The sequence below is a fragment of the Prionailurus bengalensis genome, chromosome A2 (genome assembly GCF_016509475.1).
Source record: "Prionailurus bengalensis isolate Pbe53 chromosome A2, Fcat_Pben_1.1_paternal_pri, whole genome shotgun sequence".
NCBI classification, from domain to species: Eukaryota; Metazoa; Chordata; class Mammalia; order Carnivora; family Felidae; genus Prionailurus; species Prionailurus bengalensis.
Window position 1 is genome coordinate 69,343,277 of NC_057348.1, and position 15,245 is coordinate 69,358,521.

Genomic DNA, 15,245 nt, shown 5'->3' on the forward strand with positions numbered 1-15,245 from the left:
GGTCCCACAGGCCTGTCCTGAGACATCAGCGGGAGGAACACCCCATGGTGATTGTTCTGGCTACTTTTGTATCCCCAGGGCCATCTCCTCCATCCTGGGCACCTGGCTGGATCACTACCCCGAGGAATTTTTCCGGCCTCCAGACTTCACCAGCTTGAAGCTGCTGCGGGCGTATGTAAGGGCCCACATGCCGGGCTCCGAGCTGCAGCGCCGCGCCCGCCTTCTCTACTCATGGCGGAAACACCGTGAGCCCAATGAGCCAGAGCCTCTGGGCGAGGAGGACTCTGGGTGGGAGATGTGGGCGTGTGGCCGGGACGGGGTATGCCACAGAGAACACGTTTCCTCAGACTGTAGGTGGGCCAGGCGTAGGGACTAGGCTCAGATCACTGTTCCATTAGCCTGCCGTCTGGGAGATTTCCTCCTGGTGGGTTCTTTGACTCAGATGACAATGTCTGCGGGAGAGGTTTCCTGCCATGGAATGGCACTCACGGTGATGACACTTTCTATTCTTGAAGCTTTGGCAGCAGCTCTAGAGCCCCGTCCAGACGTGCCTCGGGAGCGAGCCCCCGCTATCTCTGCGGTGCCCACTGCAGCCTCGCGGCCCAGGCTGCCTGAAGCCACCAGTTCTCCTGGAGCTCAGCGGGTACGAGAATCGGAGACCCTCACTGCAGCGTCCCCACCAGGGCAGGAGGTACTCCCAGCTCTGGCTGACAGTCAGGAGCTGGAAGAGCCACCTGCCCCTTTGGTGGCCCCAGAGCATGAGCAGCCCCCAGCCCCAGCCGGCGGGGTCACGGAACGGCTGGAGCAACCACCTGCTGCAGCTGAGCAACCAGCCTCAGCTCCCCAACAGCGGCTCATGTCGGCTGCAGCCCCACAGGATGAATTCCCTGACCTTGTCATTGTGTTCTTTGTCATTTCTGTAGTTGTTATAGCGGTATTTACTGTCCTTATATATTTGTGTTTTATAAATAAAAGATAAACTAAGTTCCAAACAATTTACTCTGATCCTTTGAAATTACAATTCAAGTGTCAGTACGTACATTCGCAGGAGTTTACACCCGTGACCACTATGTACTCCTAGAACATTTCCATCACAGAGACACGTGGACTACTAATCACCCACGGCTCATTCCCTCACCCCAGTCTCTGCAACCAGCGATCTCGGTTTCTGCTGCTTTAGCTCCTCTGGGATTTCCATGTGTGTGCAAACACACAACATGGCCTGTTGTGTCTGGCTACATGACAGGAGACTGATTAATAATTGCTTAAATATTCAATGGCACTAATATTGTAGTGGAATATTCCACTCAAGGAATCCACTAGAGGAATAGTCCTCAAAGAACAAAGATTAGGTGCAGCCCCCACTTGAAATATCTTCATTATCTGGCATGAGGACCCTCTGAGGTTTGACACAAGAGCAGAAGCCAGAAGAGAAATGTCTGGACCAGAGCGAATACCTTGAAAATCTTTCATGTTCCTCGACTGGCCATGGTGATATTGGTCTAACGTGCATATTATAAAAACACCCAAATGAAACCGTCAATATTCCATTTATGCTAATCTATTAGGCACTAAAGTATAAAGTTCTGAAGGGTTTCCTACAGGTGACATGTATTCAGTAAAATGAAGATTTAATAATGAGGACAGGCACCAAGATGGCTCAATGGGCAAGTTTCCGAGTCGAATTTGGCTCGGGTCATGATCTCAAGGTACTTGAGATCAAGTCCCAAGTCAGGCTCTACAATGACAGCTTGAAGCCCTGGTCAGGATTCTTCTTCTCGCTCTCTCCATATAAATAAATAAATAAATAAATAGGAAACAACAAGTACATACGCAGAAAAAAATGTATATTCTTTCAAGAAATATTGGCCCAGAAGACACGGTGTCATCTTCACAGTCCTTTGGCTTTGAGGGCCCCAGGTGTCTGTGTTTGTGTTCATGAGTCGTGTGACAGGTTGGGCATCCCTCCAGGACTATGGTCTTGTACTATGGGATGTCCCCACGGTGGACAGGCACAGTCCTATCCCCTTCTGCATTCTCAGGGGCCACACATCATCCTTTACTCTGCGTCTCCAGAAACTGAATGACTGGGCCGATTCCAATATTTTGACTCTCATCATTGTACAGAAAGGTACATGTGTACCGAAACTCTCCCTCTCTGTAGGCGTGTACACCTAGCACAACTTTGGGGAAAAAATTTATATGCATTTTTCGGGCGCTGCCTCCAGGTTCCGATATCTATAAACTCTTGATTACGTTGGGGTCTTATGTGGAAAGCAGGGACCCCTGGGACTGAGTGGATTCCTGAAGAATCTGGAGGACAAGCCAGCACTGAGGCCATCAGGGTACCTAGGAGTGACCCATGGGGCAGGAAAGAAACCACATTCCCTCATTCTGACCTCCTGCACAGCATCCCTGCCCCATGCCCTGGAACACACCCATCCAGGCCCATTACCATGACAAACTCCAACTGCCTGTGCACCTCCTGTTCCATAGCTCTGCTTCTCAGTAGAGCAGCCAGGCCCTGCTTTCAGGCCAGTGGAGGATACAGGCTGGTCCACTGCTGTCTGCTTGCTGGCTCTCCTCCCAGGCTGGGTCGCTTACTCTCAGGAAAGCACCTTAAGTGCAGGTCAGGTCAATGAGTTAAAGACCAGGACCTGAAGGTGTTCATCCTGACGACTGAGTGGCAACAGCAAGAACCACCTGGACCTCGACAAGCCAGAGAGTCCTTTACACAGCACATCAGGAGCTCAAGGAGACTGCAGGATGGAGACTCAGTCAGGCTTCTGGTAGCGAGTCAAGCCCCTCCACCCTTCAGGCTCCTCCAGCAGTGACGCCTGGCACCTGCCAGCCCCATCTCTGGGGAGCAGTGTCCCTGTCATGAGCAGCCACACAGCACCCACTGGTGACCGACCACAGGGCACACAGGAATACTGCAGGGCTCCCTGATCTCACGGCAAAGAAAGTGCCATTCCAACTGACACATCCTCAGAGGATTCCAGACAGATCAGACACAACCATGTAAAATCCAATGTTTTTAGGTGCCTTTCAGGAAGTCTATGAAAAACATAGGTCTCTTCCCAACTGCAGTATTCTGAGATGAATTCACTGAGTGGTGGAGTCAGGCACTGGGTTCCAGGACAGAAAAGAGAGAAGGGGCTACCTCCCAAATGCACAGGGCGCATTGTGGGAATGTGTTGGGAAGCATATGTCAATGTCACAGCTCTCTGGTTCTGGTTTAAAGAAAATACATATACAAACAAACCTTGTTTATGGACTTGGTGGTGGAAAGGAAACATATATCCAAACAAACCTTGTTTATGGACTTGTTGGATTGTATCAACCACAAAACATTTCAGAAAACTTGCATACTCTCACTCCATATATCTTCTTACTCTCATCTAAATTCAATCGCACTATCCTATGTTCCCAGGTACTTTTTCACTTATTGGGAGTGCATGATATGCTCTAGAGAGACCGCAGAAACTCCACAACCTTACTGGTAGACCTAATAAATGAATTCAGTCATGTTAAGATATCTATGTCGTTGTACAGAACATCCTTCAATTCTGTACATGAATAATAAAGTATCGGAGAGGGAAATTAAGAAAATAATTTAAAATCACTGCAAGAGAAGAAAAAACTTAAGAGTAAATTCAGCCTACAAACACCGGGGTGGCACAGTCAGTGAAGCATCTGGCTTTGGCTAAGGTCGTGATCTCATGGTGTTGTTTTGAGCCCTGTGTGGGGCTCTGTGCTGACAACTCACAGTCTGGAGCCTACTTTAGATTCTGTGTCTCCTTTCTCCCAGTTCTTCCCCACTCATGTGTGCTCTCTCTGAATCTCTCTCTTTCTCTGTCTCTCTCTGTTTGTGTGTGTGTGCATGTGTATGTGTGTGTTTCCATGTATCTCTCTCTGTCAAGGAAAAGATAGAAAACTTAAAAAAGAAACAATGACTTTAACCATGAAGGAGAAAGACCTTTTTCCTGAAAAGAAGAAATCAGTGGAGAAAGAATTTGAAAAGACAGAAATAAGCAGAAAGACATTCTATGCTAGTGGATCCCAAGAATTAAGATTATCAAAATGTCCACACTACTTAAAGCCATCTACATATTCCCTAGGTGCAATCCCTATCAAAGCTTAAGCACGTTCCCAAAAATAGAACCATCCTTCAAGGTGGACAGAAGCACAAAAGGCTCTGAATACCAAAGTCATTGTGAGAAGGAAGAAAACAGCTGGAAGCACCATGCTTTCTGATTTAAAACTAGATATCAAAGCTACAATAACCCAAGCCGTACACTATTGGGGTAAAAGCAGACACACAGGATACTGGACCAGAACTGAAGGCCCAGGAAGAAACCCACACATATGGAACCAATTAATTCACAACCAAAGAACCAAGAGTATAACCTGAGGCAAAGGCAGTCTCCCCAACAGGTGGTGTCAGAATCACTGGGCACAGAAAAACAACAGGCGTGGAAAAACAACCTGACACCTATTTACCCCACACACAAAAACGAAGTTAAAATGTATTACAGACTTGAGACCTGAAACCAGAAATTCCTGGAGAAGACCTTGGGCAGCAGGTGTGGGAAATCGCACAACGATGTCCTGAGTTGGGAGGTTCTAGGGAACGCTTTGCAGAGCAGATCACTGCTCTCTGGCCTTCCTGCAAAGAGCCAGCAGCAGCTCACTTACCTAGTTGGTGTGTATCTGGGGGGCAGGCGAGACTTGGCTGATCTAGTGTGTGTGTATCTAGGGGTTGGGTTCTGCATGGGCTCACCAAGTTCTTGGATCGTGTTGTCGCATGGAATATTTTATCCTGTCTAGATATGGTTTGCAGAATATCTTCAATACGTTCTTTCTAGCATGTGGCCCGCCGACGTGTTGTACATCGTTTGTAGGCTTAATGACTACAGGAGCCTGAGAGCAGCTTGCGGAGACGTCCCTTAACTCCCTCTCACCTCTCTTGACTTGCGTAGAGTCTGAAGCAATCCTTTCTGCTGTCCTTGGCTTTGCTGGACAAAGCCAAATGCCAAACCCACGACAATGTTTGGATCTCAGTCTTGACTTGAGTTTTGGGATTTGACACCAGAAGACAAAGCTACAAAGGAAAACTAAACAAGTGGGACTACATGAAACTAAAAAAACAAGTTCTGCACAGCAACAATATCTTTCACAGAATGGGAAGGCAACATAGTGAATGGGAGAAAATACTTGCAAACTACATACATGGTCAAGGGTTAAAACACAAAAGGTATCAAGATCTCCTACAACGCAACAATGCAAAAGCAAAGAGCAATGACGGACCTGGCAGAGTCCCGAAGAGGCATTCTTCCAACGAAGACATACAGATGGCCACCACATACATGAACAGAAGTTCCATGTCACTCCACATTAGGGAAATGAAAGTCCAAAGCCAAAGAGATATCACCTGAAACCTATCTGAACGGTCTTATCAAAAAGGCAACAAAGCACAAGCATCGGGTACAATGTGGAAGAAAGCAAATCATTATGCCCTGTTGGTGACATTGGAACTTGGTGCAGAGACAGTTGTAAACAAAGTAAAGTTTCCTCACACAATTCAGAGGAGAACATCCATATCATCCAGCACTTCCCTCAATTACCCCCTAGGTACTACTCAGAACACATGAAATCACTAACTCCCAAAAATGACTTCACACCTGTTATCATGCCACAGTGTTTATAATAGCCTGGAGGGCATTATGCCCAGTGAAAGATTCACATAGAGAAAAACACATATAAATGCTCGCACATATATGGGAAATCTGAAACAAAAACTAAGAAAACAAAAAACAAAAATCCTCAAACCAGAATGAAACAAGCCCATCAATACATAAAGATGATTGCAAAGGTGGGGGGGCAGAAAGGAGGGAAAAGGGTAAAGGTCAAAAGACATCACCGAATAAAATAAGACCATGTCAACAGGGAAAGACAGAGTAAAGGTGACTCAATATCTCAAATTCTAGTTTCCTATTTTCAGAGACCTTAGTTCAGTCCATTCCATTCACTAGACCTACTGGAATAATAAGGAATTATCAGGACTTGACAGTTTTTGCATGATGAGTTCTTTACTTAGGATTTCGTGTCCAAAAGAACACAGTGCTTAGATTACTAAGTAACTTAGATTTTCCATTCTTTTCATGGTTTCTTGAAGTACCATGATGTCACAAAAAACTCCTTAGATCTAAGTGAACAATTTCATTGCTCTAAACGTATGTATATACCACTAAAATAGTATAATAAAGGTAAGGTGCATTGTCCATCGCACAACAGTGATTGTTTTACTCCTTGTTGTAGTGAGCTTTGGTGACGAAAAGGTTCAGGGTATCGAGCTCCTTATCAAATTCCATGCCATGCAATATGCAGAATATAGTAATCATGGTAATCAAGAAAATAATGATCTTCAAGATAATCATAATCTTCTGAATTGCTGAGAGAGACAACTCACCCCACGGGGACATGCTTAGGAGCCTGAGCTGCTCCAAATGGCCGACACCACACCATCTTCCTGAAAACATAAAGCACCAGTCAGCTCGAGATGGAAGTGTGGGAAAGCCTCTGCTCTTAGGCCTTTGCTTTCAGTGAGGTCAAGGTGCTGCCTTCAGGATGTGTTCAGCCTTTGAGACAGGATTGGAACTCTCTAGTGAAATGAGATCTTCCCATGCAACAAAACGCATTCCTTGCAAAGAACTGGGTCCCTGACGCGGTCCGGACTCCACACGGGCCACAGCACCAAACTCACGCACACACACTCCCCCCAACAACCGGGGAGAGGTACAACCCATGCAGTGAAAGACCGTTTGCCCAAGACCTCATTTCCAAAGGAGGCTGAGAGAGGAGCACTGCCTGCTCCAGTACACACGCACGGGTTTCTAGGGACCCGGCGGGCTCCGAGTCACTTCTCCCTCGTGCTGCCTGGGGAGTCGCGGAGGAGATGTGATTGCCAAGGACTGAAACTCTGGAAACACGGAACGAATGCAAGACAGGAGGCGCTCCACGGAAACGGGAAGCACCACGCCCCACGGATAGGAACAACAAAACCCACACGTCTGCCTTGGACAAGGAGCTTTTCCATCCACCTTCCTCGCCAGAGTGCGAAGAAGACGTTCCCACCCAACATGTCCCAAAGAGATGACTTTGGACTCCATCCACAACACCCAGTTCTCTTCAGCACACAGCTCCAAGTAGGAAAGAGTCTGGACCACCCTCGAAAACACAGAAGCGCCACTTCTTCCTGGCTCCCTGGCTCCGAGTTCACTGATGGAATGCACATTGCCTTCAGAAATGAAAAGCTCAACCAGGAGTTGCACTTGCCCTAATCCAGACTCCTACCCCCTAGTCCCATGGACTCCCACGATAGAGGACCCCCTTTCGCCACAAGCGGGGTGAGATCTCGCCCTCCCCATCAGAGGGTGCAACTCTGCCACCAGGGGTGGGGCAGGGCGGGGCGGGGCTGGGCGGGGCTGGGCAGGCCAGGAGAGCAGGTGTGGAGGGGGGAGGCAGGAGGCCTGTGTTCACCTGCTGCTTCCACTCTCAATCCCTTCAACACCGTCCCCTGCTGGCCTCCAGCAACTCAGGCCCACCACCCTGACTCTCCCTGGAATGTTTCTCTGGAATCTCAGGTCCCTTGTACTTCATTTTCACAGGCAGGAATGATTCCTCCTGCTCATGGCTGCGACTTCCCTGGCCCTGCCTTGACACTTTCCCACAACCGCAGGTCCACGCTTTCCTTCCTTCCTTCCTTCCTTCCTTCCTTCCTTCCTTCCTTCCTTCCTTCGTTCCCACCTCCACCCGCCAACCACCAACCCAGTCAGACTTCCATGGGAACTCAGGGCGCCCCCCCTCTCGACCTGAGCCACTCCCCACCGCCTGAGCCTAACCCCTTACTCGATCTGGGGCCCTCCTCCTCCAGGGAACCAGGGTGCAACCCAGAAAGCCCACTCCTGAGGCCTCCAGACTGCAGCCGCAAAGGAGCCCAAGAAGAAGCCCGGAGCACCAGGGGAGGGGGGGTGGTGGTGCTCATGGAAGGGGAAGACAGAGGGGGGCAGGGGGGAAGGCCTCGTGCGACCTTGTCGCTAGGGTCCCTACCTTGGCAGCACCGCGACTGAGGCAGGTCCTGGAGGGAGGCTGTGGGTCTCAGCTGCTCCACCTTTAGGCTTCTCCCAGATGGTCTTTCGGGGGCGCCGGGGGGCATCGCATCGCGCTCTGCCCCAGCCAGTGCTGGCACTCCACCAGCGCGCCCAAAGACCGAGGCGCCCGGGAAGCGCGTCCCGCGCCCTGCCCTCTGGCTCCAGGAGCAGCAGGAGCAGCAGGGCCGCCACCCTCCCAGGCTGGAGGCTCATGGCTCCCAGTCTTCTGCACGCGGGGCCCCGCCCACGCTCCCGCGAGCGCTCCCGGTAGCACTACCGCTACCCCTACCGCCAATGCCATGGCTACCGGGTCGCAGGCGCCAGGCAGCAGCATGTCCCCGGTCGGGGGCTGAGGTGGGCGTCAGTCCCTGGCTGGCCCAGACACTTGGGGCCTTGGGGCGGCAGGCGGGCTGGGAGCCAGGACTCACAGCACCGCTGCAGCCTCAGCTGTGTCCCTCACCGGGCTCCGGCCCTGGCCCACGCCGCGTGCGCGCACTCGTGCGCGCGCTCCCGCACACCTGCTTGGGCCCAGGATGCAAGCCGCCCCATCCCCCCACCCCCACCCCCACCCCCCCGCAGGGGGCACAGCTCCTGGGCGCCAGGGTCTGCACCACCGCACCTCCCTGTGCCCACCAGATGCTCTGACCGACTGCCCGCCAGCCTGACAGCCGGGAGCCAGGCAGAGGGCTCCACAGACCAGGCCAGTGGGACAGGGACTGGCAGGTGTCTCCTCCCAAGGTGGACACCTCCCTGTCACCCCTCAAGAGACCCAGGAACCTTTTGCCTGGTGGCTTTTCCCAGGGAGGTGGCTGCACGTGAACCCAGTGATCCCTCTTGCATCCCAGGCCTCTGTGTTTCTTCTTCACTCTCCCTCACATTGCCGCCAACCGGGGACATCTACAGCCGTGCACCCTCCTCGCTCGTGACCTGTGACCACAGGGGCAGCCCTAAGGGACAGGGAGACACACTGGGCACACGAGACTCCTTCCACCTCCCTTCTCCTTGAAAGGCCGGTGCTTTTCAGCTCTGCATGCCCTTCCCATGGCCCTACCTGGACTGCACCACCAGCGGTCCCACCCTCAAGTCCACCCTGCCACCGCGGACTGTGGCACATCCTTCAACTCTGTGGAACCGCCTGTCCACCTCCACTACCTCCCAACCCCCATGTTTCCTTCACAGTGTGCCTCAGATCCCAACTCCTCCGTGCCATTTTTCTTTTCTTGGGTTTCAATTGCTTTTCAACGTTTCTTTCTTTTGGTGAGAGAGAGAGAGAGAGAGAGAGAGAGAGAGAGACAGAAAGAGAGAGAGGCCATCACCCATGCGATTGTGCAGCAAGCATCGACTGAACGTGCAAGGCGTACCAGACCCTGCTCTGGAGGGCCAGTGTGCAGAGGTGGGCAAGGAAACGTATGCCTGAGGATTCAAGGGGAGCCACAGGACTACCGTCCAGGGTGAGGAGGAGTAGAGAGACCAAGCAGTCAAGGCTTTCTACGAAAGGAGCATCAAGGGCACGAACCTACGCAGCCCTGGATGGAGAGCAGGGAGTCACGGACATAGGGATCATGGAAGGCCAGTCCCAATGGGCAGCCTTCATCACGTGTCCTCACCTGAGGCCTTGCAAAGAGGCACCCCCAGACTGGACCTGGTAGAAACAGGACTTACAGCAAAAGCTCAAGACTGGTCTCTGGACTTCATGGTCATGGGAAGGACACCATCCCACAAGCATCACCAAGGGACTCTGGACTCTGGTGACTGGGACTTACTGTGGACCATCAGGACCTGTCAGGACTCTTTCCAGTGCACAAGGGAAGACAAAACCAAGCCACAAACCTAGGAGAATAGAGATGCAAAACCTTTCTCCCCCCAGGGGCAACGTCAATGATCGCATGCTATACAAATGCAAATGCCCTCTGCTAGCATTACAAAGGTCACCAGTGTTGGGCCTCCTTGATCAGTCTCCTACCACAAGTGCACTAGGGTTCCATTGGCTCCATAGGGGCCATTTGCCTGCATTCTCCGTGGGAGCAGCTTCCTATCCTACCAGAACACTCACGTGTGTCTCCCTGTCATGGCACGTACTGAGAGATACGAGAATGACGTTTCCCTTTCATTTTGAACATTGTGCTGATGCCTCCCTCCTGGCTCTGCGTCTCCACTGAGAAGACTGTTGGGCTCAGTTTACATGGTGTGTGTGTGTGTGTGTGTGTGTGTGTGTGTGTGTGCGCGCGCGCGCCCGCACGAGTGTGTATGCATATACATATATATACACATCCACGAATGTGTGTACGTATATGTAGACATGTATGTGTATGTACATAGGTATCCCTAAGGACACACAGGTAGATAGATCTATATATCAACGTAGCTGTTTTTTCTTTTGAAAATACACACTGCAAACTCTGTGGGCCGCCTGGATGACTCAGCTGGGTAATGGTCCGACTTCGGGTCACGTCAGGCTCTCAGGGTTCCTGAGCTGAGTCGCGCCTAGTGCTCCGTGCTGACAGCTCAGAGCCTGGAACCTGATTCCCTTCTGGGTTTCCTCTCTCTCTCCCTGCCCCTCCCTCGCTTGTGCTCTCTCTGTCTCTCTCGCTTTCTCTGGGACGTGAACATGAAAAAAGAAACAAAAGCATGTGGCTCTGGATCTCAGCTCACGTCACGATCTCACAGTTTGTGAGGCTGAGCCTCCACAGGGAGGCCCACCTCAAGATGGGCGCCAACGATGCGGAGCCCGCTGGCCCTCTTCTCTCTCTCCCTCCCTGTGTGCCCTATCCCTGCTCACAGGCACACATGCATGCGTCCACTCTCTCTCTGTCTCTCAGAATGAATGAAAGAAACAAAGAACCTCAAATGATAACACGAAAGGAACACCGTCGAGTTCATTACTACAGCGAATGAGTGGCTGTGCCCGTGGCCAGCACCTGCCCTGGGGAACGTTCTATTTCCTATCTGTTCATGTTTCTTCACTCTGGAGACACAGGGAGCGAGAGAGCAAGCTGGCAAGCCAGTGACCGCCAGTGGGGGAGGGGCAGAGAAGCAGAGAGCGAGACACACAGAATCTGAAAACAGGCCCCAGGGCCTGAGCTGTGGGCACACAGCCCAGCGCAGGGCTGGAACTCAGGAACGGCGAGGGCGTGACCTGAGCCCAAGTCGGAAGCTCAACCCACTGAACCACCCAGGCGCCCGGGGAAGGTTCCATTCAGGAGTCCACTCCATCCATCCCCGCCCATTTCCGCAAGGTCAGAGCCCTTACAACACATACCACCAGGAAGGATGCTATACACCTGTCCACAACCTGCCCTCTGTCTTCCAAAGAGGCTGCCCTGACGATAGGTAGCAAAGAGGGCGCTCTGATCAAAAGGCCCACGGATCAAGGTCATGCCTGCCTACCCTTAGGGCCTGATGACTCCCCAGGCTCCCCTTGCAGCGCACTTTGTCCCACGGGAAACGTCGTGGCTTTGGGTTCCAAGGAGCCCTGCAGCTGAGCGCAGGCCACCGGGAACGACCTCACCGCAGCTACCTACCAGGAGACAGCTTCGCACCCTTCACCCTTCCTGCAGGCCCTGTGCTCAGGGTCTCGGACCAGCCAGGGCGCAGGACACAAGCAGAGAACGTTAGCATCTGAGGACGCAGAAACGGCCTTGGGGTTCCCCTACTCGGGGACCACGTCCACCACCAGGGCGCCTGCGACGTTGGCAACTGGCACACAGGGCGACGGGGAGTGTGGACCGCAGGAAATGAGGGCCCTCGGCTGCTTCTCCTGCAATTCAGAGGCGGAACTCGCAAAGGTCACCTCAGTCACCAGCTCCCAAGAAGCCTCCCTGCGGAAGGGATGGTGCCATCGACAGCCTGTTCTTCCTTCCAGCCCTGCCTGGGTTTCAGGGGGAGCTGAGCACCGGGGCGGGGGGGGGGGGGCGGGGCGGGGGTCCTAGGAAGGTCCCGCTGACCCATGCCCCCCGCTGCGCCGCCACCCTCACTAAGAGCCCCGCGTGTCACTGTCCAAAGCGTCTCAGGCTGGACTTGAAATGATAGGGTTCCCCGCAGAGAGCGTGACTCAGGCCCTAGAGCCTATGTTGCTGGATTCCCCGTTTGAGGGCACACGCACGTCTCCAAGCCCACCTCTGCTCGCAGGACACGCACGCTAGGTGCAAATGCTTTCCCTGCCTCTCGACAGGCAGCGGTGGGAAAGCCAGCGGTGCAGCATGCTCATGTGGAGCCCGACTGCCTGGCTTCATGCCTCGAGTCCTCCCGCTTCACAGCAGTGACCCCCGGCACACATTCTTTCACATCTTCCCTTGGAAATACGAACGGGGACCAGAGTCCTTGCCGAGGTACTCTGTGTCGTCACCATAGATCTCTCCAGTGCTCAGAACAGTGCCTGGAACAGGCTAAGCGCTCTACCAAGGTGGGATAAGACCAACGAGAAAACAAACACGCCTAGGCAGTCCCCTCCCTCGTGGCCAGCACCTAGGCAACTGCTGGGGATGGTGAGGCAGGGGAGGGATCCCTTCCTTCCCCCGACCGACCTTGTCCGGCTCCCCCTCCCTCCTCAGGACTTCCCCCTGGCATCAAGAAAACCTCCCTGCCTGATTCTGGGTGGTGCCGGCTAGGAACCCAGTGCCTCAGGGAGAGGCCCTCGCACATCTCCCTGGATACTTGGACGGGCTTCAGGTCAACAGACTCTGCCTCCTCACCTATATGGCAACAGGGACTGCACACCCGTGGAGCCGCTTCAGGACGTGCAAAGCATCAAAGGTGTTCGGACCACAACCAAGTTTCGAGGACACGCACGGCGACTACTTTACCAAGGAAACCTCTCACATGGCAAGCTCATGGATCAACATCCATGCGATGACTTAGGCAGAATAATCACGGTAATCATGAAGGTAATGATACTCAAGGTCACCATAATCTCCCTCATTCCGGAGAGACACAACTCACCCCTCGGGGACCAAACACACGCTTAGGAGCCTGAGCTGCTCCAAATGGCCGACACCACACCATCTTCCTGAAAACATAAAGCACCAGTCAGCTCGAGATGGAAGTGTGGGAAAGCCTCTGCTCTTAGGCCTTTGCTTTCAGTGAGGTCAAGGTGCTGCCTTCAGGATGTGTTCAGCCTTTGAGACAGGATTGGAACTCTCTCGTGAAATGAGATCTTCCCAGGCAACAAAACGCATTCCTTGCAAAGAACTGGGTCCCTGACGCGGTCCGGACTCCACACGGGCCACAGCACCACACTCACGCACACACACTCCCCCCAACAACCGGGGAGAGGTACAACCCATGCAATGAAAGACCGTTTGCCCAAGACCTCATTTCCAAAGGAGGCTGAGAGAGGAGCACTGCCTGCTCCAGTACACACGCACTGGTTTCTAGGGACCCGGCGGGCTCCGAGTCACTTCTCCCTCGTGCTGCCTGGGGAGTCCCGGAGGAGATGTGATTGCCAAGGACTGAAACTCTGGAAACACGGAACGAATGCAAGACAGGAGGCGCTCCACGGAAACGGGAAGCACCACGCCCCACGGATAGGAACAACAAAACCCACACGTCTGCCTTGGACAAGGAGCTTTTCCATCCACCTTCCTCGCCAGAGTGCGAAGAAGACGTTCCCACCCAACATGTCCCAAAGAGATGACTTTGGACTCCATCCACAACACCCAGTTCTCTTCAGCACACAGCTCCAAGTAGGAAAGAGTCTGGACCACCCTCGAAAACACAGAAGCGCCACTTCTTCCTGGCTCCCTGGCTCCGAGTTCACTGATGGAATGCACATTGCCTTCAGAAATGAAAAGCTCAACCAGGAGTTGCACTTGCCCTAATCCAGACTCCTACCCCCTAGTCCCATGGACTCCCACGATAGAGGACCCCCTTTCGCCACAAGCGGGGTGACATCTCGCCCTCCCCATCAGAGGGTGCAACTCTGCCACCAGGGGCGGCAGGGGCGGGGCTGGGCAGGCCAGGAGAGCAGGTGTGGAGGGGGGAGGCGGGAGGCCTGTGTTCACCTGCTGCTTCCACTCTCCATCCCTTCAACACCGTCCCCTGCTGGCCTCCAGCAACTCAGGCCCACCACCCTGACTCTCCCTGGAATGTTTCTCTGGAATCTCAGGTCCCTTGTACTTCATTTTCACAGGCAGGAATGATTCCTCCTGCTCATGGCTGCGACTTCCCTGGCCCTGCCTTGACACTTTCCCACAACCGCAGGTCCACGCTTTCCTTCCTTCCTTCCTTCCTTCCTTCCATCCTTCCTTCCTTCCTTCCCTCCTTCCTTCCTTCCTTCCTTCCGTCCTTCGTTCTTTCGTTCCTTCGTTCGTTCCCACCTCCACCCGCCAACCACCAACCCAGTCAGACCTCCATGGGCACTCAGGGCGCCCCCCCTCTCGACCTGAGCCACTCCCCACCGCCTGAGCCCAACCCCCTACTCGATCTGGGGCCCTCCTCCTCCAGGGAACCGGGGTGCAACCCAGAAAGCCCACTCCTGAGGCCTCCAGACTGCAGCCGCAAAGGAGCCCAAGAAGAAGCCCGGAGCACCAGGGAAGGGGGGTGGGTGGTGCTCATGGAAGGGGAAGACAGAGGGGGGCAGGGGGGAAGGCCTCGTGCGACCTTGTCGCTAGGGTCCCTACCTTGGCAGCACCGCGACTGAGGCAGGTCCTGGAGGGAGGCTGTGGGTCTCAGCTGCTCCACCTTTAGGCTTCTCCCAGATGGTCTTTCGGGGGCGCCGGGGGGCATCGCATCGCGCTCTGCCCCAGCCAGTGCTGGCACTCCACCAGCGCGCCCAAAGACCGAGGCGCCCGGGAAGCGCGTCCCGCGCCCTGCCCTCTGGCTCCAGGAGCAGCAGGAGCAGCAGGGCCGCCACCCTCCCAGGCTGGAGGCTCATGGCTCCCAGTCTTCTCCACACGGTGCCCCGCCCACGCTCCCGCGAGCGCTCCCGGTAGCACTACCGCTACCCCTACCGCCAATGCCATGGCTACCGGGTCGCAGGCGCCAGGCAGCAGCATGTCCCCGGTCGGTCGGGGGCTGAGGTGGGCGTCAGTCCCTGGCGGGCCCAGACTCTTGGGGCCTTGGGGCGGCAGGCGGGCTGGGAGCCAGGACTCACAG

General features: G+C 53.9%; 1 protein-coding gene and 1 long non-coding RNA gene across 7 annotated transcripts in view; one reads left to right on the forward strand and one right to left on the reverse strand.

Annotated features, from left to right (window-relative positions):
* The window catches only part of LOC122487691, a 241,785-nt gene that overhangs the window by 60,950 nt on the left and 165,590 nt on the right, over window positions 1-15,245 (reverse strand). The gene's annotated exons all lie outside the window — the stretch shown is intronic.
* LOC122487682 (ral guanine nucleotide dissociation stimulator-like) overlaps window positions 1-15,245 on the forward strand; it is a 146,373-nt gene that overhangs the window by 44,442 nt on the left and 86,686 nt on the right. For 3 of the 6 annotated variants that reach the window (XM_043588483.1, XM_043588482.1, XM_043588481.1), the window contains 2 exons: window positions 79-245; window positions 516-995. The exons of the other annotated variants lie outside the window; for them this stretch is intronic. In XM_043588483.1, coding sequence (XP_043444418.1) covers window positions 79-245; window positions 516-979 — 631 coding nt within the window. In that variant the 3' untranslated portion in view covers window positions 980-995. Of the gene's footprint in view, window positions 1-78; window positions 246-515; window positions 996-15,245 lie in introns of those variants that run through there. 6 annotated transcript variants of the gene reach the window in all.